The following is a 24,297-nucleotide window of genomic DNA, read 5'->3' as shown; positions in this document are numbered from 1 at the left end:
AAATAATATAATAAAGGCACAGTATCCTGTCCCGTAACCAGCCAGTAGCTGCTCCATACTCTTCCTTTCCATCTTCATCTTGATCTCAATAATGTGATGAATGACACAGACTTCAGTCTAGGAATGAGTTGTGGTCTGAAATTTGATTTGCAGGTCTGATGCTTCAAGCATTGTGTATATTTCCTCCTGGAAACAATGGTACACACAGATGGTGGTTAGATTCCTGGGTCAGTCCTCAAAAGCCTTTTTACGGTGCCGTGAATCTGCTATCCAACAATGTGCTAATAGGGCCATAGACCTTACCACATCGTAGCAAGGCTACAATTCTTTGGGAAAATGAAACCAGAATTTCAACTTGGAATGCCATGGAAAGGTAAAAGCACAAGTATACATTGAACTCTTACCAGTGCCAGGCCCTATTCTAAGTGCGTTAGATGAATTAAATCCTCACAAAGATCCTCTGAGTTAGGTACAATCGCCATCTTTATTTTACAGATAGTGAAACTGACAAGGCCGGTGGGTAGGTGGGGCAGGATTCAACGCCCAGTCAGTCTGGCTCCAGAACCAGAGCCATTAATCTTTCCCCCATCGGTTTCACTGCCGATGATAACAAAATGAGACCCAGGAAAAAAGGATGTTCACCTTTTGCCTCTTTTTCTCTGAGGCCCTTCACATTCTTAGCCTGGGGTCCACAGAGGACCTTGGGAGGATCCTGAGACCCCGTGGAACTTCATACAGAGTTTCATGTGAATGTGCCTAAGTGAATTCTGGGTGGCATTCCTCTTCTCTCCCAGCCCAAAACACCTAATGGTCTCTTCTTAGGGAAACAAAAGGTACTGCTCAGAAACGATAAGGTGGAGGTGAGGGTGCATCAAGGCTCAAGTAAGGTTTGGTTTGGTTTTACTTGTGCATTTCATCTCAGTATCAAACTCAGCTAATCAGTGGAACATTTGTACAGGAGAAGGAAGGGCTCTTTGGAGAGGAAAGAGGAGACTGGGGGTTTTATATCAGAGATAACGTCCAGGAGACCAGAGCTGGGGGAGGAGGAAGGGAGAGTGACCAGGACTTTCTCACCTCTTCTCCCTTCAGTCTTGACCTTGAAACTTGACTCTGGATGTGACCTGAGAAGTATGTAAAGTCAGGAGGGCGATGCTGGGGTGAGTCAGAGAGCACAGAGCAGCTGGCCTGGCAGAAGTCAGAGGAGAGAGGTGTCTTAGGCACCTGTGGACGGTCTGATGCTTTGCTCGGGATGCTCATTTTTAGTCCATGTCTGGATGAAGTGACCAAGCCATGTCCATGACCCTCAGGCTGAATCTGACAATTGCTCCGAGGTCACTTGCTCTGCAGTATCTCCCTCCCAGCCTGAGAAAAGAAGGCTTTGACAGTCTCTCTTTCTCTCTAGGTCCATTCCAGGAATACGAGCTGCTGCTTCAGGTGGCCTATCGAGATTCCAAGGAGAAAAGAGTCGTGAAGAACTTTCTGAAGCTTTTGGAGGCTTACCCTCTTTTTTTACCTGGGCCGGTGAAGATTATCAGAGCAAAGGCCACCACGTGTGAGTCAGTCTCTGGTAACTGGGAGTGGAGATGGGGAAGGTGGTGTGTGAGTCGGGAGAGGTTAGGTTATGCTGGGGAATCAATCATCCGCCCAATATCCGTAGCTGAAAAGAATAAATGCTTGTAAAAAATATCTGGCCAACAGCACTAATGACCACCACAATGGGGTTAGGAGAAGTTAAATGATTTATCTAAAGCAAGAGTCCTCAGAGTGTGGTACCCAGACCGATAGTAGCAGCAGCCTCAGGGAACTTAAAAGAAATGCAGATTCCTGGCTCCATTCCAGACTTACTGAATCATAAACTTTGGGATGAGACCCCTCCCAGAAGATTCTGATGCATGATCACATTTGAGAACCATTTACAGCACACCATTGGGCATATTTTCACAACAGTATCTGGTGACTTTGCCCCTTTTTTTGTTTTTGTTTTTCGTCTATTGAAAAGGAAAGGTTTTTTAGTGGGAGTTTTAGGTCCAACACAAGCATACAGGATTGGTTAATAAAATTTTTCGTCATGACTCTCAACAAAAAGGTCTCTCTGCCTTTGCCATATTGCTAACAGGGACTTTGGGGGAGTGCTGCTAGGTGGATGGGAGCATCCAATAAGACAGTGGACAAATACCATCTAGAACCCTTTAAATAACTCTCAGGTTGACATATCCTCTTCTGCTTCTTTCTCCATTTAAGTGGTACCTACTGGGCACACATCCTTTTTTTGGATGCTAGCCCCAGACATTTGATTTTTATGTTGGCTGGGTTTCTGATCCAACCTCAGTATCAATTGAGTGGGACGTTTCCTTAACCTTAAACATACTTGTTTCCATCTTGTTTTCATCCTTTATAGCTTTTGGAAAGAAATATCTCTAGCTTTTGGTTCAGATTCTATATCAGAACCAAAGATGAGAACTCAGCCATAGCCAATTTATTAACCAGGTCCCGTGAGACCAAGCTCTGTTTTTTGTGCAGACTGTGGCATCCAGAACGGGGTCCTGCGCTGTGCCTGTGACGACGGCTACTCCTGGTTTCCCCCCTCGTGCCTTGATCCCCAGAAATGCTACCTTCACACGGAGGGATCTCTCCAGAGCTGTGATTGTCATCTCAACAACCTCACCCAGAGTGTCCATTTCTGTGAGAGAACAAGTAAGTGTGTAAGGATACCAAGAGGGGAGCTGGGGCCCCTCCCACCTCCACATGTGACAGAGAGGGAAGGACCACTGGGTCTGTGCCCCAGTGTTTCTCTTTGCCTCCCAGAGAAGGGCCAGTGTTTACAGGGAGTTGGAAGGGCAGTGATGACGTACCCTGCTAGGCTTGGCTGGACACAGCGAGAGCTTCATAAGTGCAGAAAATTCAGAAATGCAAGCTGATGTTGGGCACCAGCTCAGCCTGGGGGTACATCCAGCTCACCTCGACAGTTCTACGATTCTTCTGAGATTTAGGGAGATTCCCTGAAATTCCAAGTAGGGGAACAGCTTGAGTAAATAACGTTTTTCTTCCCACCTTCTTTTGACTTCTTTGGCCGACATCAATTTCCAGAAAATAAAAATGTAGTGGTGCACAAGCAGGGAGGGTTACCTAGTGATTATATTGAAAGAAATTCTGTAAATTGCCAACAAATATGTGTGTTGAATGAATTGCCAAAACTAAACAAAAGTTGAAAGTCTAGTTTAGGAGCCAGTGGATGCTGGGGGAGCTACTGCTGACTTAGGTTGATGTTCAGGGGATGATGGGGTGAGCCGGATGATGTGGGCTCCAACAGCTTGAAGGACTTTTAAGAAATGTCCCCAAAGATGAGTCCAGTTATCTTGAAGCTCCAGCTTTTGGTAGAGCGGAGCAAAGAGTGAAGGAGGACCTGAAATAGCCCAGCTTTCCTGGGTCTCCCTGGGTCCCTTTCCCAGAACCACAGCAGTTCAGGTTAAGGTAACACTTATTTATTTATTTTAAAAATTTTATTGAAGTATAGTTGATTTACAATGTTGTGTTTAATTTCTGCTGTACAGCAAAGTGACTCAGTTTTATATACATCTATCTATCTATATATATATATATACTTTTGCATATTCTTTTCCATTATGGGTTATCAAAGGATATTGAATACAGTTCCTTGTGCTATGCAGTGGGACCTGTTGATTATCCGTCCTATATATAATAGTTTGCATCTGCTAATCCCAGACTCCTAATCCTTCCCGCCCCAAGTAACACGTATTTATTAAGCACCATCTTTATACCCAGATCTGGGGCAAATTCTGGGAGGTCACCATGAGGCATTTCTCTTGCTGTCAATCAATTAGCAAGCTACTTGAGGAGGCCAGGCTGTTAACACATGAAAGAAGACAATGTGATCTCTTCAACAAACTTTGATGAAAGCCTACACTTTGAAAAGTGGTCTAAGTCTGATCCATCTTTGGGGGATACAAAGATGGATCAGACAGGGATTACACTGACAAGGAGCTTCCTAAAGTAGAGTGGGGACGTACATGCATGAGGTGTGTTCACAGATAGATGTGTAGGTGAAGAGGCTGGAAGGGAGGTATGGATAAAGTACTGTAAGAATTTAAAGGAGAAGAAGACTCTTTTCATCTGGGGCCCAGGGAAGGTCTTGCTAAAGAGGCGCATTTAACGAAGTCCTGAATGAAAGATACACAGGATTTGTCCATCCAGAGATGGGGAATAACCTGTCCCAGAGGAGAAAAGCACCAGTGATGGGTAAGCAAGGGGTAAGTTGCAGTTAGCAAGTAGTGATTTTTTTTTTTTTTTTAATTTTTAAATAGGGACAACGTTTAAGCTCAGGGCCTAGACTGGGATAAGTGACTGCCTTTTATAACCACATGTGAGTGGCTACTCATTTACCTGCTTATAAGGTCATCTTGATTATCTCACTTTCCCATTATGTTCCAAATCCACAAAAGAAAATTCCGGTTTTATGGATGCTTCCTATATTCCTTTAGGTGAACATTCATCATAAAAAGAAATTGACAAAAAGAAAGGAGAAAAAAAGGAGTTGGAGTACCACTGTCAAATAGATGGGCTGAATTAGACTTCTGTAATTTTAAGCTATAATATATCAAGTGAGTAATTTTTATCTCTGTAAATTTCTTTTTATTTTCCATAGAGGTTTGGGGTACTTTCAAAATTAATGAAAGATTTACAAAAGACCTTTTGGATTCATCTTCTGCTCTATACTCCAAATACACCACTGGAATTGAAATTCAAGTAAGCACCTTCTACTTATTACAAAAGAAATCGTTGGCTAAACATAAGTTCAGATGTTTGCAATTCAACATATTTATTTAACACATATTCTTAATTATTCATTTTCAATGAGTTATTACATAGCAGTTAATCACTCTGCCCACAAGTGATGTCCTTTGAACATTTTCTTTCAAGGAGCGTTAAGCAGTTGACTTCTTCCCATTTCTTTAGTGTTTAGTTTTGCTCATTTGTTAGGGTAATATTAAACCAAGCCATCTTGATTATTTTCTTTTTTCTTTTCTTTTTTTTTTTTTAAGTACTAAGGATCTTTATTCTCAGGTCTGATATTGAATCTGTGGCTGCAGATAATGTCACTATTTTGAGAATAAAAGGTCCCATTATCTTCATTCTTTGCAAGTCTTCAGCCACAAAGTTACACCTTATTCTCATAACAAGATAAGTGAATCAAGCCTTCTTGATTATTTTCTGATTTTTATTTGTCAAAAGAAAGTTTTCATGATCTAAGCTCAATTGTTAACATTTGGGATTTTTTCCTTAAAGAAGCCTCTCTTGTTAGAGGCTAAAGAGAGTTACTGACCAAAATTTTGGACTACATAATGAAGTCACATAAAACTACCTCTACCTAGGATGGTGGTTCAGATGTGGTTCTAACTGAAGACATGCACAAACACTTCGCAGGTAGATTCAGTTTAAGCATCTATTGAAATCAATGGCTTATTTAGGGGAAGGAGAAAATAGATTTTGGGTGAATTTATTATATTATCTGGCACCCGACCCAACCTCTAGTCTAAGCAGTTGGTTCTACATTCTTTATTAGCAACCTCAAAATTAAATTATATGTGTGTGCACAGGCGTGTGTGTGTACATTCTCTGCTATCATTTTAAATGTATTTCTATAACATGCAACTACCTCTCGCCATATCTCTTTCCTTTTCTTGGTGCTTCCGTTGGTTATTTATTGTCTGCGACCATTTTTTGCTCAAATGTCTCTCTTGTGTGGGACAAAGATCAACATATTGCTCTTTGCTCTCTTTGTAAAGCTGAAAGAAGCGTACAAAAGTATCCAAGGTTTTGAGTCAGTTCAAGTCACCCAGTTTCGGTAAGTAATACCAATGGTCTTAGAAGGGCATCCCTGGAATCATGCACCCGTCCTGCAAGATGCCTCATGCTGTTTCCAAGTGACCTTGACAGAAAATAAGTCAACTGCTCTTTGAAGTAGGATTCTTACTAAAACTGGATAAAAGTCTGTGGTGCTTTAAAAAATCTTAAGAGGAAAGCCTATATTCTCACTTAAATGCCTTTGCGAATATAAATATTAAATGGCATTCTCGAAGCTATGGATCAGAAACTAGAATTGGAAACCCGCATGGCTTGGAAGGAAGCAGGAGGACGTGGTGTGCATGCATGGGAAGGGGCGAGTGGGGGTGACAAGGGTTGTGGGTTGCGGAGGGATGGGTTTTCCCCTTCCATAAACACAGAGGGTGTGATGTTGTATAACTGGGGGCCAGAAGGGGCTCCTTGGGTAAAATATTATATTTTTGTGTAGATATCATGCATGTACCACAGTTCAAAGTCCAGTAGTCATTGTCTACAGCAAATAAAGAGATATTTAGTAAATTAGCCTTTTGTTTATACTTTAGTTCAAAAGTTATTTGGTTAGTTACCTGTGTGTGTATTGATTACCAGCTATTTATAGTCTGCTTGATAGAGGAAGTGACTTAGAGGTCAGAGAACTTAACTTCTTATATACTTTTTTCACAGCTAAAGAATAGCTATAGGAAATTTTCAGTAACTTTTGCTATAAACATACTGTCCTGGACAGTATCCTTTAAGCCCTCTCATGTACCCATAAAAAGGCTCACATGTATAATATTCTTTAAAATTCAGTGCTAGGAAAAACACTGCTTCTTTTTTCTTATATCAAGGTCTATAGAATTAATCTAACTTCTGTTTTTGACTTTGCCGTCATTGAATTCATAGACAGCATTGAAACTCAATCAACAGTTTTGTATTCAATATTCACATGTTTCTTTTCCTTGGTCCTGGTTTTCTATTTATATTTCTAATTTATATTCCATTATGTATATATATATATATATATATATATATATATATGTATATATATCTTACAAACTGTCTCCAATAATTTGGAGACAAAATCACAGTAAAAGTAGATAAGTCTATAAAATACAACTATTTTGGTTTTACTCTTTACATACATGATCTAAAGTAAATCTTAGTCTCTCACAGTCTCAATTTATTTATCTGTCAAACAGGACTGTTAATACCTGTGGAATTTAATTTAACCTCATTACATAAAATGAAATAATAGAAAAATACTTTTCAAACACTATAGAAGGGCCGTATCAATGAAAACACATTGTGATCATCACAGCATAAAAGGGTATTTGGGTTTATTTATTGTGACTTCAATGTAGTTCAATGTTAGTTCAATGTAGTGATTAAGAATTTGAGCTTTAGAGAGCCAGAGGTTCATATCCATCAATTAATAATTAATGACCTGACCCAACTTCTTTAGGACTCAGTTCTCTTATCTATAAAATGAGAATAACCCTAACCCTAACCCTCATGGAGTTGCAGGATTAAATTAATCCATGTTATCTCACTTGCTTTCATAACTTCAAATACCGTCTGTATACAGATGGGTTCTAAATTTATTACTTGACCTCAGTCTCTCCCTTAAACTCTGGACTCCAATATTCAATGCCTATTAACATCTCCAGGTGATTTTCTAGTAGGCATGTCAAATGTAACATGTCCAAAATGGGAGTCCTGCAACTCCCCCCCGTCATAAGCTTTCATCTCCTTCTCCCACTGTCTTCCCCATCTCATTTCCAGAGATGCTGTTCTTCTAATTGCACAGACCCAAATCTTAGAGTTATCCTGTCTTGATTTATTTTACAATAAATTATACTTAATTATTGAGGTATAATTTACATACAGTGATATGCTCAAAACTTAATTGTACAGCTTTATTAGCTTTGACAAATACTAATACCCGCCACCTCCTATCAAGACAGACCATTTCCATTCTCCCCAAAGTTCCCTTGTGCCCCTTTCCAGCCAATCTCCATGCACATTCCTACCTCCCTACCAGAAATAACCACTGATCTTATTTCTATCACCATAGGTTGGTTTTGCTTATGCTAGAACTTTACCTAAATGGAATCATCTAGGATATAGTTTTTTTGTGTGCCTGGCTTCTTTCACTGAGCCTAAGGCCTTTGAGACTCATCCTTGGCTTTTTGAGTATCAGTGATTCCTTCCTTTTTATTGCCCAGTAATAGTCCATTGTATGAATATACTACAATTTGTTTTTCAATTCTTTGGGGTCGTTCTTGCCTGGTTTCTTTCTCCCACACCCAAAATCTGCTCTGTTAGCAAGTCTTCTGGCTCTATCTTCAAATACAACGTGAAACTGACCAGTTCACTTCTCCCCACACACACTGCTACTCAATCAGTTCAGGGCACCACCCTCTCCTTCCTAACTAGTTTTCCTGCTTCTCTGCTTCCTCCCTTCACCTGTTTTCTACACAGCAGCCAGAGTGATGATCTTAAATTATAAACCTGATCATGCCATGCCTTTTCAAAAAGAATAAAACCTTTTAATAAAAGATGAAATTCAGACTCAAAGGCCCTATTCCATCTGGCTCCTGGGTACCTCTCGAGGGTCATCTCCTATCCATCTCTCACCTGCTCATTGAATTTTAGTCACGTTAGCCTTGAAGTTTGTCAGACTCACAGGCATTTTCTTGCCTCCAGCCCTTCTCAGGTGCTGGCCATGCTGTACCAATTTTCTTTGCATCACTGGCTGTTTCTTTTCATCCTTCAGGTCCCAGCTTCAAAGACACTCTGCACAGAGAAGCCTTTCCTGACCAGTCTTATTTAAAGTGGGCCTCACGTCTACTTGATATTCTTTTTTTAAAAAGATCTATATGAAGAAAACTTTATTTTAAAAGTTTTATTGGTGTATTGTTGATTTACAATGTTGTCTTAGTTTCAGGTGTACAGCGAAGTGAATCAGTTATACATATACATATATCCACCCTTTTTTAGATTCTTTCCCCATATAGGCCATTACAAAGTATTAAGTAGAGTTCCCTGTGCTGTACAGTAGGTCCTTATTAGTTATCTATTTTATATATAGTAGTGTGTATATGTCCATCCCAATCTCCCAATTTATCCCTCCCCCCACCTTACCCTCTGGTAACCATAAGTTTGTTTTCTACATCTGTAACTCTATCCCTGAACTTGTCTCTCATAACACTTAACAAAATTTGGAATTATATATATATATATATAATATATATATTTATAATTATGATTATATATATATTTATAATTATGATTATATATATATATATATATATATATATATATATATATATATTTAGTGGTTATTTGTTTCTTACTTGCCTTGCCTTCTCCACTGGCACGTAAGCTCCAAGAAGGCAAAGACCAAATCTATTTGATCTATTCCCACAGACCCAATGCCATTCCCACACAGAATAAGCCTCGAGTGACTGAATGAATGAATCTCATTTTTCTTTCCACGTCATCATCGTAGAAATGGAAGCATCATTGCTGGGTATGAAGTTGTTGGTTCCAGCAACACATCTGAACTGCTGTCAGGCATTGAGCAGGCGGCGAAGAAGGCTAAGACAGGCCTGCATCAGCTGTTTCCACTAGAAGACAACTCTTTCAGAGTGTTCGGAAAAGGTAACACTGGATTCCCATCCTCTGTAGGCAAGTAGATTAGGGGAGCCTAATTAGTAGATTGTATTATATATTGGAGATGTTCCCGAAACAGAATTGTTCTAAGACTGACTTTTAGTAGAAACAAGCAGCTGTTTCCCCTCCCAACCAGGATGAAACTCAATTTCAGCTCACTATTTCAGACTGTTGCTCATGGGTGAGCTGACCTCCAATTCTTAGTGTAAACGTCACACAAGACTGATTCACTGCAGGCGCTGATGGAAATGATTCAGCAATAGTTTCCTGGTATACATGCTGGAAGAGCCCTGGGGCTGATGAAATTCCTAAATCATAATCCAAGGGACCCAGGAAAGAAAGCATTTTTTCCAGGTCATTCACATACACCCAGACACACAAACACACACAGATATACATAGACACACACACCCTACTTCTTTTCTTCAGATGTTTAAAAAATTCTTTACATTCAGCTTTAAAACTCTCTTACCAAGATTTGTGCCACTTTCAACATTTATTCAACAAATATTTACTAAGTGTCCAAAGTGATTAGGCACTTAAGACACAGCAGTGGGGAAAAGAAACAAAAATCATAGCCCTTGTGGTTCTTCCTTTCAAGGCTTCCTCTATCCCAGTCCCAACATGGTAAGAATATATTATGAAAGGCCAGCTGCAAGAGGAACTAGTGGTTGATCACGATGTGAGAAGCCTTTAAAGGGGTACAAAGTAGGACATGTCACCCCCAAATGGCAACTGCCTATCTTTTAACCCTATCATGCTTTGTCCCATAGTGTCTTGAAGATTTTCTGGTTTTCTAGCATTCCCTTAAAGAGTGAAAATATTTCCTTGGAGGGATCACACCTTGTCTTATTTTCACTGAATACTTAACTATTTGATAGCCCATTAAATTCAGATTGTTGGCATAGATCAGACACCTGGAGGGAAAGGAGGCCAGCCTTGGGGAGGGTAGGACATCAGGAAAGAGGAAAAGGGGCTGATGGGGTGAAGCTGGGCATCAAAGACAAACTTCTCCTACTCCTGAATTTTGCCTGGGTTTTGTCTGAAAACGTGACTTAAAAAGCACTGCTTTATGGTTTATAGAGAGTGTCAAAATGTTCAGAGACATTTTTCTTCTTTGTTTCCCTTCTTTTCCAGCCCAGTGTAACAGCATAGTCTTTGGATTTGGGTCTAAGAATGATAAGTATACTCTTCCCTGTAGCAGCGGCTACTCCGGAAGCATCACGGCCAGGTGCCAGCCCTCTGGGTGGCATGTCCTCAGGGAGACGTGTGTGCTCTCTGAGCTGGAAGAACTGAAGAAGGTAAAAAAAGCATTTCCACCTTGCAGATTTGCCCTGGTTTTGAGTTTCACAGTGGGTGTCTCCCAGTGAGTATGACTGGGTGGAAGGTAAAATGTATCAATTTGTCTCTTTGGTCAGAAGTCAGTGACATCAGACCCTGGGAAACCCAGGGAGTGTAGGTGTGAGTAGTGAGTCTAGGTAGCAGCCGAGAACCTCAGAAACGTCAGGTTGGATGGTTTTGGGGGGAGGGTGCTGCAGAGGTGTGAATCAATGCTGAAGAGAGCTGAAGATGGCAGAACAGCAACTAAGCTGGCCTCAGAAAGCCTGGGAATCAAAGATCCAAGTGAAGGTATAAGTCAGAAGCTATAACCTTAGTACATTTGTCAGAAACCGGGGCAGGGAGTGAGTCAGCCATATAGAATGATAGAACTTCAATGGCTCTCCAGGGCCATGCGCCTCACCAACTTCCTTCTATAGATCAGAAAAGGGGAGACTAAGGGGCTAGTGGTCCCTCTGGTAGCAGTAGTGTTGAACTAGAAACATGGTCACTTGATTTCCAGCCCAGTGCTATGACCTCCACATGATGCTCTCTTAGGAAGTTTCAAGTACTTAAGATGTAGTAGATAGAAAGATGGAAGCAAATGGTGAGGAGTTAAAACTCAAGTCATGGAAGAGGAACTCCAAGACCAGTTCACAGACACTATCCTGCAAATAGTTCATAGTGAGCAGAACTTCAGTCCCAGCCAGAGACCCTGCTTTGGAAGCAGAGAACCCCACAATATTCACCAAGGGGCTGTGGAAGCTTTACTGCTCTCTTTCTGGACCTCAGTTTTCTCATCTGTAAACTGGGGAGGAAGATTGGAGCAGATGTCTTCTGAGGTTTATCCTTGTTCTTGCCTTCTTTGGCCCAGTTTCTGGACACGAATCGTAGCTGGGACTGGGTCACCCCAGGGTGTGAGGACAGTCAGATCCCAGGTGCCCTAGGCAGAAGACAGCTCTGTCAGCTGAGAAGAGTAAAAAGGAAAACAGGGGGGATCTGGGATCCTGGGTTGATGTGCTTTGAACAAAGGGAATATCCCTCTTGGCTGCCTTCCAAATTAGCTCAGTGTCGTGGAAGCAGATGGGAGCCTCAAGGAAGAAGTAAAACCCCAAATCCAGTGACCAAGTGTAGCAAAATCTCCACGTATGTCCCTCTAAATCCTCTATAGGGATTTCTCAGCATAGTATAATGGATATAACATAGGATTTAGTGCCAAGTAGACCCTACCTTTCCACTTCCTAGCTGGGTACTGTTTGGAAAGTCACTGAATCTCACTGAACATCAGGTTCTGTATAATCAGGGTAACAATTTGTATAAAACTGCTTCTTAGTGAATCTCTTCAAGTTTCAGTTTCCTTAATCATAAAATGAAAATAATCATGGTACCTCCTTTAAAGGGTATTGTAAAGATGAAATCAGTGAATCCCCAGTAAAACGTTTAGCACGCTGTATGGAAAATAAAAAGCACTGAATGACAGCCATTATATTGTTGTTAACATTGTTATATGATTATCCTACGTTATAATGCACCATACAAATGCTGGTTATTCGTGGCCATGAAATCTGATTTAAGTCTGATGAAGCACAAACATTTCATTGTTTTCCAGAACATAACCATTTCTATTCCTAGAATTTCAGTGTGATTGCCAGCAACGCCACTGAGGCAACCGTGTCATCCTTGGTGCAGAATCTGTCAATGGTCATTCAGGAAAACCCATCAACCACAGCCGGGAATCTGGCTTCTGTGGTGTCAATTCTGGGCAATATCTCATCCCTGTCCCTAGAAAGACACTTCAATGTGTCCATTTCGACAATGGAGGTAAGGTCTGCCTGAGTTTGAATGGCTCACTTTAAATGCTCAATCTTGCAGGAGGAATGGCAGAAGCCCCAGCTGATGGGGTGCTGCTGAAAAGGACCAAAGAGCCATGTAACAGTCTTGATGTGAGCTTCACTGCTTCCTCTGCAGTGTACAAGCAACCCCCGGGATCAATTATGTGAGTTCAAAGTAAGAGGGCGCTGCCTCCAGGCAGACTGCCTGGACAGCATCTGGCTGAGGGGAAAGCGTGAGCCTCTGCCCTGAATGACGCTGAATGACGCAGGTGCCAACTTTTTAGTATTTAATATTGAGTCGGCAGTTGTTCCTTCCCGTGGCCATAAGCTCTGACTTTAGTATATCATATTTAGTATATTTTAAGAACTCCATTTTTTCGACTGGGGAATTCATGATTTAGTTTGGATATTTAAAAATTAACTTAAAAAATTACTCAAATGAGACATGCTCACTCTAAGATATGCAAATAAACAAAAAGAAAAATAAGTGATATGTAATCTTGTCACCCTAGAATAGCCACTGCTTACATTTTACGTGTCACCTCAGTGCCTAGAAAATTGACAAGGGACACGTAGCAGGTACTCAATAAATATTTGTTAAATAAATATCCTTCCAAACACTTTGGATGTGTGCATTGTATATGTTAAAGCATATAATATTTTACAAAATTGGGTTATATAATGTATACTGTTACATAATCACACAATCCTGCTTAACTGTATAAGGTGAACATAACATCAGAGATGACATTAAGTGTGAATAAGTTAAACCCCCTGAATCAAAGATGCTCAGATTTGTTTTTTTTTTTTAAAGTCTGACTATGCATTGTTTACAAGAGACCAACTAAAACGAGATGACACAAAAAGGCTAAAAATAAAATGAAGGACAAAAACAGAGCAGCAAACACAAACAAAAAGAAGGCAGAGGTTGCTGGGGCAATAGGAGAAGCTCACTATGGGATTCGGGCCAGAAGCCACAGAGGGCTCAGTTAGGGTAAGAGTCAGCCAGAGGGATAGACACCCGCAGCAGATGCCTGGGAACCAGACCCGTAAGAGTGAATGAGGGTCCTGGGTGAGAAAACGCTGCCTTTCAGGTACGTTTGGAAAAGGAACCTGGTTTTTGTTGTTGCTATTGTTTTTGTTTGTTTGTTTGGCCTTAACTGCTTGAGGGATCTTAGTTCCCCAACCAGGGATCGATTCTGGGCCCTCAGCAGTGAAAGCGCAGAATCCTAACCACTGAATTGCCAGGGAATTCCTTGAAAAGGAATCTCAAACTGAGACTGACCCTTAAAACCCACAACAATTCAATGCTTCCTTGTTGCATGCCCAGTGTTTAAGGATTTTTGCTTTATATTCTCCTCTATTAAAGAAAAGTCATAAATACAAACGAATTAAAACTTGAACATTCATGACATGAATTTAGAACTTCTGATATTAGCAAAAAAAACATGATATGGGAAAGCAATTACAAGTAACGTCTCACTGTTGGACCCTCAGCCTGAGGAGTCATGCAGTCCCGTTTGCCATCTCAGAAGGAAGAAAATGCACACTCTGCAGCACCCATTGCAGGATTCTCCTCCTCTAGGCTGAAGCCCCAGTCGGAGTATGAATTCCCAGGGGTGATCACCCTGGAACTGACATGATTCTGCTGACCCTCATTTCTTAACCCAATGCTTCCACCGTGTGGAGCACCAGAGCTGAATTTCATTGCTGAGTTTTAATGTGGTCCTCAACTGAGCCAATTCTCTGGGCAATTTTCCTGAGCTTAAGACTAATGACTATCCACCCGTAGTCCTCTGACCTGTGTACTCAAAATCCAAACTGACTTTTACCCTTGTATTTCAGAATGTCATCAATATATCTGACCACGTCCTTAATTCTGCCTCGGTAACCAACTGGACGGTGTTACTTCAGAAAGAAAAGAATGCCGGATCCCAGTTACTAGCGTCACTGGAAAACATCAGCGTTCTGGTCCCTTCGACAGCTCTGCCTCTGGAATTTTCTGGAGAATTCATTAACTGGAAAGGGATTCCAGCATCCTCGAATCAAAGCAAATTGGGTTACAACTATCAGACTGAAATGTTCCCAGAAAATACCTCCATTCCCATCAGAGGCCATGCATTAATTAGGTCAGACCAATTCCAGAAGCCCCTTCCAGAAACTATCATCAGCATGACCTCTTTGACCCTGGGGAACATTCTACCTGTTACCAAAAATGGAAATGCTCAGGTCAATGGGCCCGTGATATCCATGGTTATCCCAAACTATTCCATCAATGAAATTTTCCTGACTTTTTCCAAGATAGAATCAAATCTGAGCCAGCCTCATTGTGTGTTTTGGGATTTCAACCATTCGCAGTGGAACAATAATGGCTGCCACCTAGTGAATGAAACTCCAGACTCGGTGACGTGCCGCTGTACTCACCTGACCTCCTTCTCCATGCTGATGTCACCCTCTGTCCCCACTGCCATCATTCCCGTTGTGAAATGGATCACCTTTGTGGGACTGGGGGTCTCCATCGGAAGTCTCATCTTATGCCTGACCATCGAAGCTCTGTTTTGGAAGCAGGTCAACAAAAGCCAAACCTCACACACGCGTCACATTTGCATGGTGAACATAGCCCTGTGCCTCCTGATCGCAGACATCTGGTTTATTGTCGCTGCCACCGTGGACACCACGGCAAACCCTTCTGGAGTCTGCACAGCTGCAGTGTTCTTTACACACTTTTTCTACCTCTCCTTGTTCTTTTGGATGCTTATGCTTGGCTTCCTGCTGGCTTATCGGGTTATCCTCGTGTTCCATCACATGGCCACGCCTTTGTTGGTGGCTGTTGGGTTCTGCCTGGGCTACGGGTGTCCTCTCATTATATCCATCATCACCATTGCGGTCACACAACCCAGCAATGGCTATGAAAGGAAAGATGTGTGTTGGCTTAACTGGTCCGATGGGAGCAAACCTCTCTTGGCCTTTGCGGGTCCTGCCCTGACTATTGTGGCTGTGAATTTGGTGGTGGTCCTGCTAGTTCTCACGAAGCTCTGGAGGCCCGCTGTTGGAGAAAGGCTGACTCAGGACAGCAAGGCCACTGTCGTCCGCATGGGCAGGAGCCTCCTCGTTCTGACCCCCCTGCTAGGGCTCACCTGGGGATTTGGCATAGGAACAATGGTTGACAGCCAGAATCTGGCCTGGCATGTTATTTTCGCATCACTCAATGCATCCCAGGTGAGAGCGATAAGGACCACCTAATACATCATCGGGTAATTGGAATAATTGCAGAGAACTGAGCATGGGAAGACCACACTGGGGGCGATCTCATTTCCCTGCCTCTAGCAGGACTATTATAACCCAAATTGCCTGGCAACAGTGAATAGAAAAAAATTAAAAAAAAAAAAAGATCCAGTCTTCCCAACAGTTATTCTCATACTGAAGCAGAATATTAGGCTTCTTCAGTAACCCATTCCAGGGTTTTAAATCCGTTAGAGTTCACATAGCTAACGCTAATCTCTCTTGCCGTTGACCCAGTCCTCTTTGTCTTGTGCTGATGTCTGTTAAAGCACACAGGGAAAGGGAAATAAATCCAGAGTGCTTTTTGAGTCTGAATGGTGCAAAGGAAGTCCCTAATGTGCCAGAAAGCAGGGCCTGGCCAATGGTAGGCAGCACTGTCTTTGTAAATAAAGTTTTATTGGAACACAGCCATGCCCATTCGTCTACCTAGGGTCTGTGGCTGTTTTCCTTACACGGGCAGAACTGAGCAGTTGTGAGAGTCTGGATGACCTGCAAAACCATTGAAATATTTACTCTCTGGCTCTTTACAGAAAAAGTTTGTCGAACTCTGCTGCCAAGGATGGGTTTTACATGCCACGATCAGAGAGTGTTCAGAGAGTAGGTGGGCAAAGCAATCCTTAGGTTTTGGTGAATCTGGAAGAGAGCCTTCAGTCCTGGTTCAAGAAATATTTGCTGGGTCTCCTCTGGACAATGACTCAGGGTAGTGGGGGTTAAACGTTTGAGCTCTGGAGTTAAATAGCTCTGGGCTCCAATATGTCATGCTATCCCACTGTGTGACTGCTAACAAATTATTTAAATTCTCTATACCTTAATTCTCTCGTTTGGTACACAGGGATAATATTATTACCTGTATCTTAGAGTAAATGTGAAGATTAAATGAGATCATTTAACACTTAGTGCAGTGCCTGGCACAGAGTAAGTGCTCAGTAAGTATCTCCTGAATCCAGTTGGTTCTCCACCTACTGCAACAAACCAGGGTACATTTAGGTGGTGGCACAGAGGGCAGTCATAGAGAGCACACACCCAATGGTGACAGATTTAGGGAACTTCTGTCCAGGGCCCTTGGTGACATGCTGTCTGAACAGGCACCAACTGAGGGTCCTCTGCCTGGGAGGAGGATTTCAAGGTCCAAGAAAGACTCTGCCAAGGGTTACCCAAGGGCTGGATGGACCTGATGGAAAGGATGCTGATATAGTCAACTTCCTCTACTTGGCCTTGGGGTTGGACTTCAGTGACTGCTGACATCATAGACGCTTAGTTAACGTTTGTTTAATGCCTAAAGAAAGACTAAGACATAGAAGCAAATGGAAGTTCTTTGTTTTGGGTTTAGGATGACACAAAGGGGAAAATGATGCTCTACATGTGTTTCAGACTTTATTCACGCAATAATTTAATTATATGTTCAACCAAAAAAAAAAAATGTTTGCGTACTTTGTGTTAATCCAGGCGTCGTGGCGTTTACACAGTATCCTTACCTTCAAGGACCCACAGTCAACAGGGGGACAGACAAGGAAATAATTTCAATGTTAGGGGATATAATAGAATAGTAATACATATAAATGCTTTCTTTACTGGAAAAGGAAAAGATAATACATGTGCCTTATTCCTTTTTTTAAGGGCTTTTTCATCTTATGTTTTGGAATGCTCTTGGATAGTAAGGTATGTTTATTCATTTCTCTCTTTCTCCTTTAACCCAGGCATCTAGTCCCTCCCTTTCAGTTCTAGGGCCTTTATTCATATATAAGAAGTTAGACCATGGGTACCTGCATAATAAAATTCTATAATTTCACAAAATGTAGGTTCAATCAGGAGACAAAGAAACTAAACACTCATTGCTGATATTAGAGCTGTAGAGAACTAACCACAACATATAATGTGAACATTGTAGAAAAAAAGGGGAAACTTGTTTTTACTTTTAAATTATGATTTGGCATAATTAACCAGCAGAAAAACTTTCCTTAGGGGTGAATTCCTTTTTGCTCCTTTACTTAATTTATTCATTCACTTAGAATATGCTGAAAGGCCTATCTGTATGTTTCTAGAATTTTATATAGTAAATATTACATAGCCTCTAACATTAAATAGAATTCCTAATGAAGGATGACCAATGTAAGTAAAAGATAATAGAAAAAAACTTAACCTTCTTTCATTATTTTTCCAAGCTTTGAGCCATTCTGCAGAGAGAGGTAAAGACAATAAGCTAATAAATGTAGCCTCTGTTTTAATAAGAAGATAAGGATATTTTATAATTATCATAATTGTTGCACATGCCTCCAAACCCCTGTTTACAAAGAATCAATTTGCCTCCTTCTTGATTGGACTAAATAATTCCATTGTTTGCACCATTCACTTGATGAGGACACTCTTCACTTCAAAGATAAACTTCAATTTAGCCATTATTGCCAGTTACTAATGTCTAGAATCTGAATTATTATGGTTTTTGGTACTGTTGCTCTTTGTTTCATTCTAGATTTGTTTATAGGTAAAGAAAAGAAATAAAAGAAAAGAAATCCTTTCATCAGATCCACGTGCTTATAGCCTATTAAACGCTTCCGGGAAATACTACTACTAAATAACAATTACACTCTGCAGTTTTGTTCTTGATTTGCCTCTGTATGATTGCCTATGTGTCGTTCCTCACTATTTCTTTTTTGCCCTATAGCTGCGACAGCTGCTACTCAACAAGTTGTCTCCTTTAAGCTTTTGGAACCAAGCATCAAAGGTAATCATCTCCTGCAGCCGTGGAGGCAATTCATGAAGTTCCAGTTTTGCACTTTTTTTACGCAGTTCAACGGCAAGCCCACTTTTGTGTAAACCCCTTGAGTTTCTGTTACGTTATATTCCTGGTATCTGGCACAATGTCCAGCACATGGTCAATACTCATTAAAGAGCTGTTGAATGAATGAGTGAATGAGTGAATGGATGAATGGATGCGAAGGTGTGGAAAGCTTCAAGGATTCTCAGGCATGGGAGTCTGTGGTGCTCTTGAGAGCAAATACATTTCAACAGTGTTGCTTGCTATAGTCTGACTTGTCTCCCAATATCTAGAATCAGTAGGGTCCTTTGCTCTGCCTGCCTGTCTAGATCTCCTGCAGACCCCTTTTCCTTCTCCAGAAAATCAGAGGGGGAAGTCTTCATTAACTTCTAATATGTAAAATGATCTTTATGAATTTTCTCTTATGCTGGTGTACCTGACTTTGTCCCTTGCAATTTTAGCTCTTCAGTCTACAAACTGACAAGTTTGTATGGAAACAAATCATTCTTGTTTTCATTCTTCGCCACAAAAGTGCAATCCATGTAAGGAACAGTATAGTTAGGAACAAAAGTACTTGCCTCTCGGTTTTGTATTTTTGACGTTAACTCAGACTTTTGTCTTTTAGCAAGACATGGAGGGCCTTTCAGAAAGGGTTCTAAAGCAGAAATTTCTGTGTGTGATAAAAATCAGCTGATTTAAGTGCATGAAAAACTACATGGATATTTAGAGATTTTTAACAAGGGATAATATAACGTTTTGAAATTAAAAAAAACAGTGAGGAAATTAGCCTCTGGCATTTTTATAAAATAATTTTCCTGGGTCTGCATTTCATAGGAGAGGGCTGTGAGTTAGGAAGCTGTGACCCAGGAGCTGGCAGACCTGCCCTGTATTTCTGACTCAGTAACCAATTGGCTGTGTGACCTCAGGAAAGTTACTTAGTACCTTTTGGTTTCAGTGTTCTCAAGATGTAAAAATTAAGTGTTAGACTAGTTACTCAAAGCAGAAGTTCTAATATTCTGTGATTTTGATTTTATGTCTTGAAGAACTAAAATCCCTTGAACCAGAAAATGTGAAACTAATGAATCATTCTCTACTCTTAAGAAAAGGAGGGAGTTACAGCATGTGTGACTGCATTAAAGTCAAACCTTTAGTTAGTAAAGCAAGACAGGACACTCCCCACCCTACAAAGCAGGAAGTCAGAATTTTTCTCACTGGAAGGCCAAAGAGAGAAAAACACTGAAAAGTAAAATACACCGAAACCAAAAGTAAAGATGCCTGACAGTGGTTTATCTCCCTGTTTTTAATGTAAATTGTTGACCCTTTTCAGAAGGCAGCAGTGGTCAGTGAGGGCTTTGCATCTTCTGGATTTGTACCCCTTCTCCAGTTTCACTTTCAAATTAGGTGACAAAAATGAGATTTTGTTTTCTGGGTAGGTGGCTCATTTGCTTTAAAGTAAATGCACATTTGGCAGAAGAAAAAATGAGTGTTTGTAATCTTCTGAGGGAGTTTGAATGAAAAAGCAGGCACCTAAAAGAATACTTTGAATGCCTAAATGACTTGGTTTTCTTTTGTGCAGCAAAACTCTTCAGATTCATCTGTCAAACCCAGATTCGAAAAGACTTTCAACCCATTCCAACACGAACGTGAGTTACAGCAAACCAAAGGTTCTAAGGGGTAGGAAGAAAGAACGTGAATCCATCATGGGCAACTCACTTTAGAGTCCAATCAAAATTCTTTGAATTTCAGATAAAGTTCAAGTGTCGGAACTTGAAAAAGCATATTTCTCTCCCAAAATGCTCAATGTGCTCATGCAGAAGCTTTGGGTCCTGTTATCACTGCCACCAACCGGCCTGAGGGCTTTTAATAAATCTCTTTACCTTTTTGGACCTTTGTTCCTCATCAGTAAAAAGAAAAACTAAGAGATCACTAAGTTTCCTTCCAGCAGTAACACTCAGTGATCTCAAACCAATCTCATTCCCCAACGTCTGAAAATACGGTGCTTCTCTTCTCAAATGAGAGATGTCTGGCAAATGTAAGCTTCTATGGCATTAATAAAATGCTGTACACCCTAACCTCTTCCTAACACTGTCCAGAATTGTAAGGAATTGCATAGGCTTATTTTCATTTTGGTCTTATGCTTGATTCCAACATAGTAGTAATAATTCTTATCCTCTTTTTCCTTTTTTAGGCAAATATGTACTTTCTTATACTGGAGAGTCCTCAAACGACATCATGCTAACTCAGTTTTCATCATCTGAATAAGGCCGGGAACCCTAAAATCAAGAAAAAATTTTTGGAGCAAATTGACATTAGAGCTAAATGTCAGTGAAGAAATGATGTTCAATATTCAATGGATTTTTCTGATTTCGGAGCCTGAGAATATAATAAGGAACTCACAGCAGTTTCATGACAGCCATCTTTATCTTCAATTAAATGGAGAGATTTACTTCCATGGGGTTTGATTCAAAGGAATTGCTTCATAAATGCAGAAGATTAGGTTTTTGTCGGAAATTATGTCAGTTGTACTAGACTCTCACTGCCACAAACTATGGTTTCCTTTTTTCATAAAATAGCATTATTCATGTGACATTTCTAATCATCTGAATTGGAGTAAGGAAATGTCATGAAATCACTTTAGATACATTGATGGACCATGTTCACTTTCTTATAAAAAAGTCACTGGTGAAATTTCCTAGAGAAAAGGCGTTTTCCTCCAAAAACTTCCAGTTGGATTTTATGCTTGTTTTTTAGGTACAGTCACTGAACTTTGAAAGTTAATCAGAAACAAAATGGAAGTGTCCATTTCAGATAGCTTCATAGCCGTTACTTAGGAAGTATAATGCAGTATTTTATATATATATAATGCAGTATTTTTTCAGTTTACAAGGCACTTTCATCTGGTCCCCCATCCAATGACGTGAGGTGTCCAGGCAGATCTAGTGCAGAGATGATGAAATAGAGGCTTGGACAGGTGAAGTGACTTCCCAAAGTGAAGCCAGTAAAGGGCGCTTTTAGGACTTTTGGTTCCTAGTCCATTTCTACAGCCTCATAAAGTCTCCTAAAAATCTGCTGTGGCATTTTCAAAGCAAGTGTTGATTTCTTTCAATAACAATTGCAATGATGATGATGATGATGGTGGTGGTAAGAAGTCATAAAAGAAGAAACAACATGTAGAGAGTGCTCACTATGTGTCAGGCATTATTCTAAGTGCTTTGCATCTATTAACTCATGTAATCTTCACAATGAGCTTGTGAAGGGGGAATAATATTATCCCTGTTTTACAGCTGCTGAAACTAAGGCACAGAGAGGTGAGATGTGAGCAGGGCAATGTGGATGGCAAATGGCTATGCCAGGGTAGTAGTTATGGAAGTTGAACTACAATAAGAAGAGGGTTATATAAGTCAGCCTAGCAGGATTGGAACTGCTAATTTAATTGTAATTAGAATCCTAGACTCCTTGGTCTGCAAGGGAGCTCAGGCATCATCTAGCTACTATTTTACAAGTAGCCTTGATGTCCTAAGTCTCAGCAGCCTGTGATTACAAAAGTAAGTCAAGTCCACATTTACTGCTATCTGTAGGACTATATTAGTCAGCTCAGACTGCCATAACAGAACATCACAGACCAGTGGTTTAGACAACAGAAATTTAACTTCTCATGGTTCTGGAGTCCAGGAAGTCCAAGCTGAAGCTGCCATCGGGCTTGTTTTCTAGTGAGACTGCTCTTCTGTCTTGTCTGTGTCCTCACATGGCCTCTTCTCCATGCACATGCAAATAGAGCTCTCTGGTGTCTCCTCCTCTTCTTATAAGGACACCAATCCTATCAGATTAGGGCCCCACCCTTATCAGCTCATTTCACTTTAATTACTTCCCTACTGACCCTGTCTCCAAATAATCACATTGGCAGTTAGAGCTTCGACATATGAATTTTGCAGGGACACTATTCAGTCCATAACAAGTAGCTAGAATTTTTATTTGCCTGTTTAATTGAAATTAGGGTCTTTTAAAAGTGTGTTGGATCACATACTATATATCATGTTTGTCTAACCCATTGACTACATACACATTCAGCTCAGCTCCCTTCCAGAATGCTACTGAAACAACAATAAAAGAATTAAAAAAGGAGAAAGACATTGGAATATTTTCTATGGCTGTGTAAAAAACTGCCACAAACTTAAGGGTTTAAGACAACCTGCATTTACGTTCTCACAGTTTCCCTGGGTCAAGAGTCCAGACACAGCTTAATTGGGTCCTCTGCTCAGGGTCTCACAAGACTGAAGGAGCTAGCTGGTCTACATCTTTATCTGGAGCCTCGACTGGAGAAGTATCCACCTCCAACTCATTCAGTTTATGGGCAGAATTTATTTCCTTGCAGCTGTGGGAAAGAGAACCTTGGCTTTTTGTTGACTATTGGCCAGAGGCTACTTTGGGACACTAGAGGTCACCTACACATCCCTGCCACTGGGATTTTCCAAAATGGCCGCTTATGTCATTAAGCCTGCAAGGAGAGTCTCTTAGTCCAGTCTGCTTTTAAGACAGAGTCTTGTACAATATAGGGTACTCAGGGGAGTGACATCCTATAACTTTTTCCATATTCTATTGGCTAGAAGTGAGTCACAAGTCCTGGCCACACTCAAGGGAAGGGGATTTCTAAAGGTGTGAACAGCAGGAGGAAGGGATTACCAGACCTGAACTACTAAGGATAAGGAGAGAGAGAGGAAGCAACAGCAACAGAACTTTGGAAAGCAGGTGGGGTGAGTGCAAACTGACTTAGCTGGCCTAAGAAAGCTAAATATGAAGCCAGAAGCAGGGGAAGCCAAGAAGCAAGCTGCTTTACCCTGCAGAATCCCCCAAGAGACTTGAGACTTGGCAGCACCAGTGTCCGTAAGAAGTGAAGTGAAGATGGAACTAAACCGTACAGTTGTTCAAAGTCAGTTTAGGAAACAGACTCTCAGATGCCTCCCTCACCCCAAGCAACCAAGTAACCATCCCTTCCTCCATCCTAGCAATAGAATATATGGATATGTGGGGGGAAAATGGGATTTGGGGACTGAGAGACTCCAGAAGCATTTGAGGTAGAGTTTACCGTCTCCAAAACAAAGAGATTCAGTGAAAGTTAACATATAACACCAGCAGCGAGGCTTACCTCCTCCTGGCAAGAGACTGGGATGGTCCTTCTCAGGAGAAAACACTGAAAGATACTGACTCTGGGTGTTTGCTAATGAAATGTTCACACAGCTCACCCTACAGTGAAGCCAAGAGCCATCATACGCACTTTGTTCACAGACCTTCCAATCAGCTCTTCAATGTCCTACTCTAAAAAGTATAGCCAAACTGTCACAGCCCACTAGGTTCTCTAGGAAAGCACCCAGTATTAAATGCAGAAGCCAAAACAAACAGAAAGAGCCAGTATGGTGTCACCTAGAATCCAGTTCTATGAGCTCGACTAGAAGACGAAGGAGAAAACAGAGAAAGGCAGCTGTGGCAGGGGCAGGGGGGTGGGGGGAATGACTAGAAAGAGGGTGAAGGGCAGGGATCAATACTAACCTCCAACAGAACATTGCCTTTATGAACAGGGTGCTATTAAAAGGCATACTG

General features: G+C 41.0%; 1 protein-coding gene across 5 annotated transcripts in view; it reads left to right on the top strand.

Moving 5' to 3' along the window:
• Window positions 1-22,828, top strand: part of ADGRF1 (adhesion G protein-coupled receptor F1) — a 39,806-nt gene extending 16,978 nt beyond the window's left edge. For 4 of the 5 annotated variants that reach the window (XM_082347568.1, XM_082347569.1, XM_082347570.1 and 1 more), the window contains 12 exons: window positions 1,403-1,552; window positions 2,521-2,694; window positions 4,664-4,764; window positions 5,805-5,863; window positions 9,353-9,504; window positions 10,654-10,817; window positions 12,466-12,654; window positions 14,511-15,884; window positions 17,565-17,606; window positions 18,610-18,669; window positions 20,279-20,345; window positions 20,891-22,828. In XM_082347568.1, the coding sequence (XP_082203694.1) occupies window positions 1,403-1,552; window positions 2,521-2,694; window positions 4,664-4,764; window positions 5,805-5,863; window positions 9,353-9,504; window positions 10,654-10,817; window positions 12,466-12,654; window positions 14,511-15,884; window positions 17,565-17,606; window positions 18,610-18,669; window positions 20,279-20,345; window positions 20,891-20,964 (2,606 nt within the window). In that variant the 3' untranslated portion in view covers window positions 20,965-22,828. Of the gene's footprint in view, window positions 1-1,402; window positions 1,553-2,520; window positions 2,695-4,663; window positions 4,765-5,804; window positions 5,864-9,352; window positions 9,505-10,653; window positions 10,818-12,465; window positions 12,655-14,510; window positions 16,874-17,564; window positions 17,607-18,609; window positions 18,670-20,278; window positions 20,346-20,890 lie in introns of those variants that run through there. The other variant, XR_014232704.1, reaches the window with a different exon arrangement.
• Window positions 22,829-24,297: the final 1,469 nt, after the last annotated feature.

The sequence above is a fragment of the Balaenoptera borealis genome, assembly GCF_965194805.1.
Source record: "Balaenoptera borealis genome assembly, chromosome: 12".
In the NCBI taxonomy this organism is placed as follows: Eukaryota; Metazoa; Chordata; class Mammalia; order Artiodactyla; family Balaenopteridae; genus Balaenoptera; species Balaenoptera borealis.
This window is presented reverse-complemented; position numbering and strand designations above follow the sequence as displayed.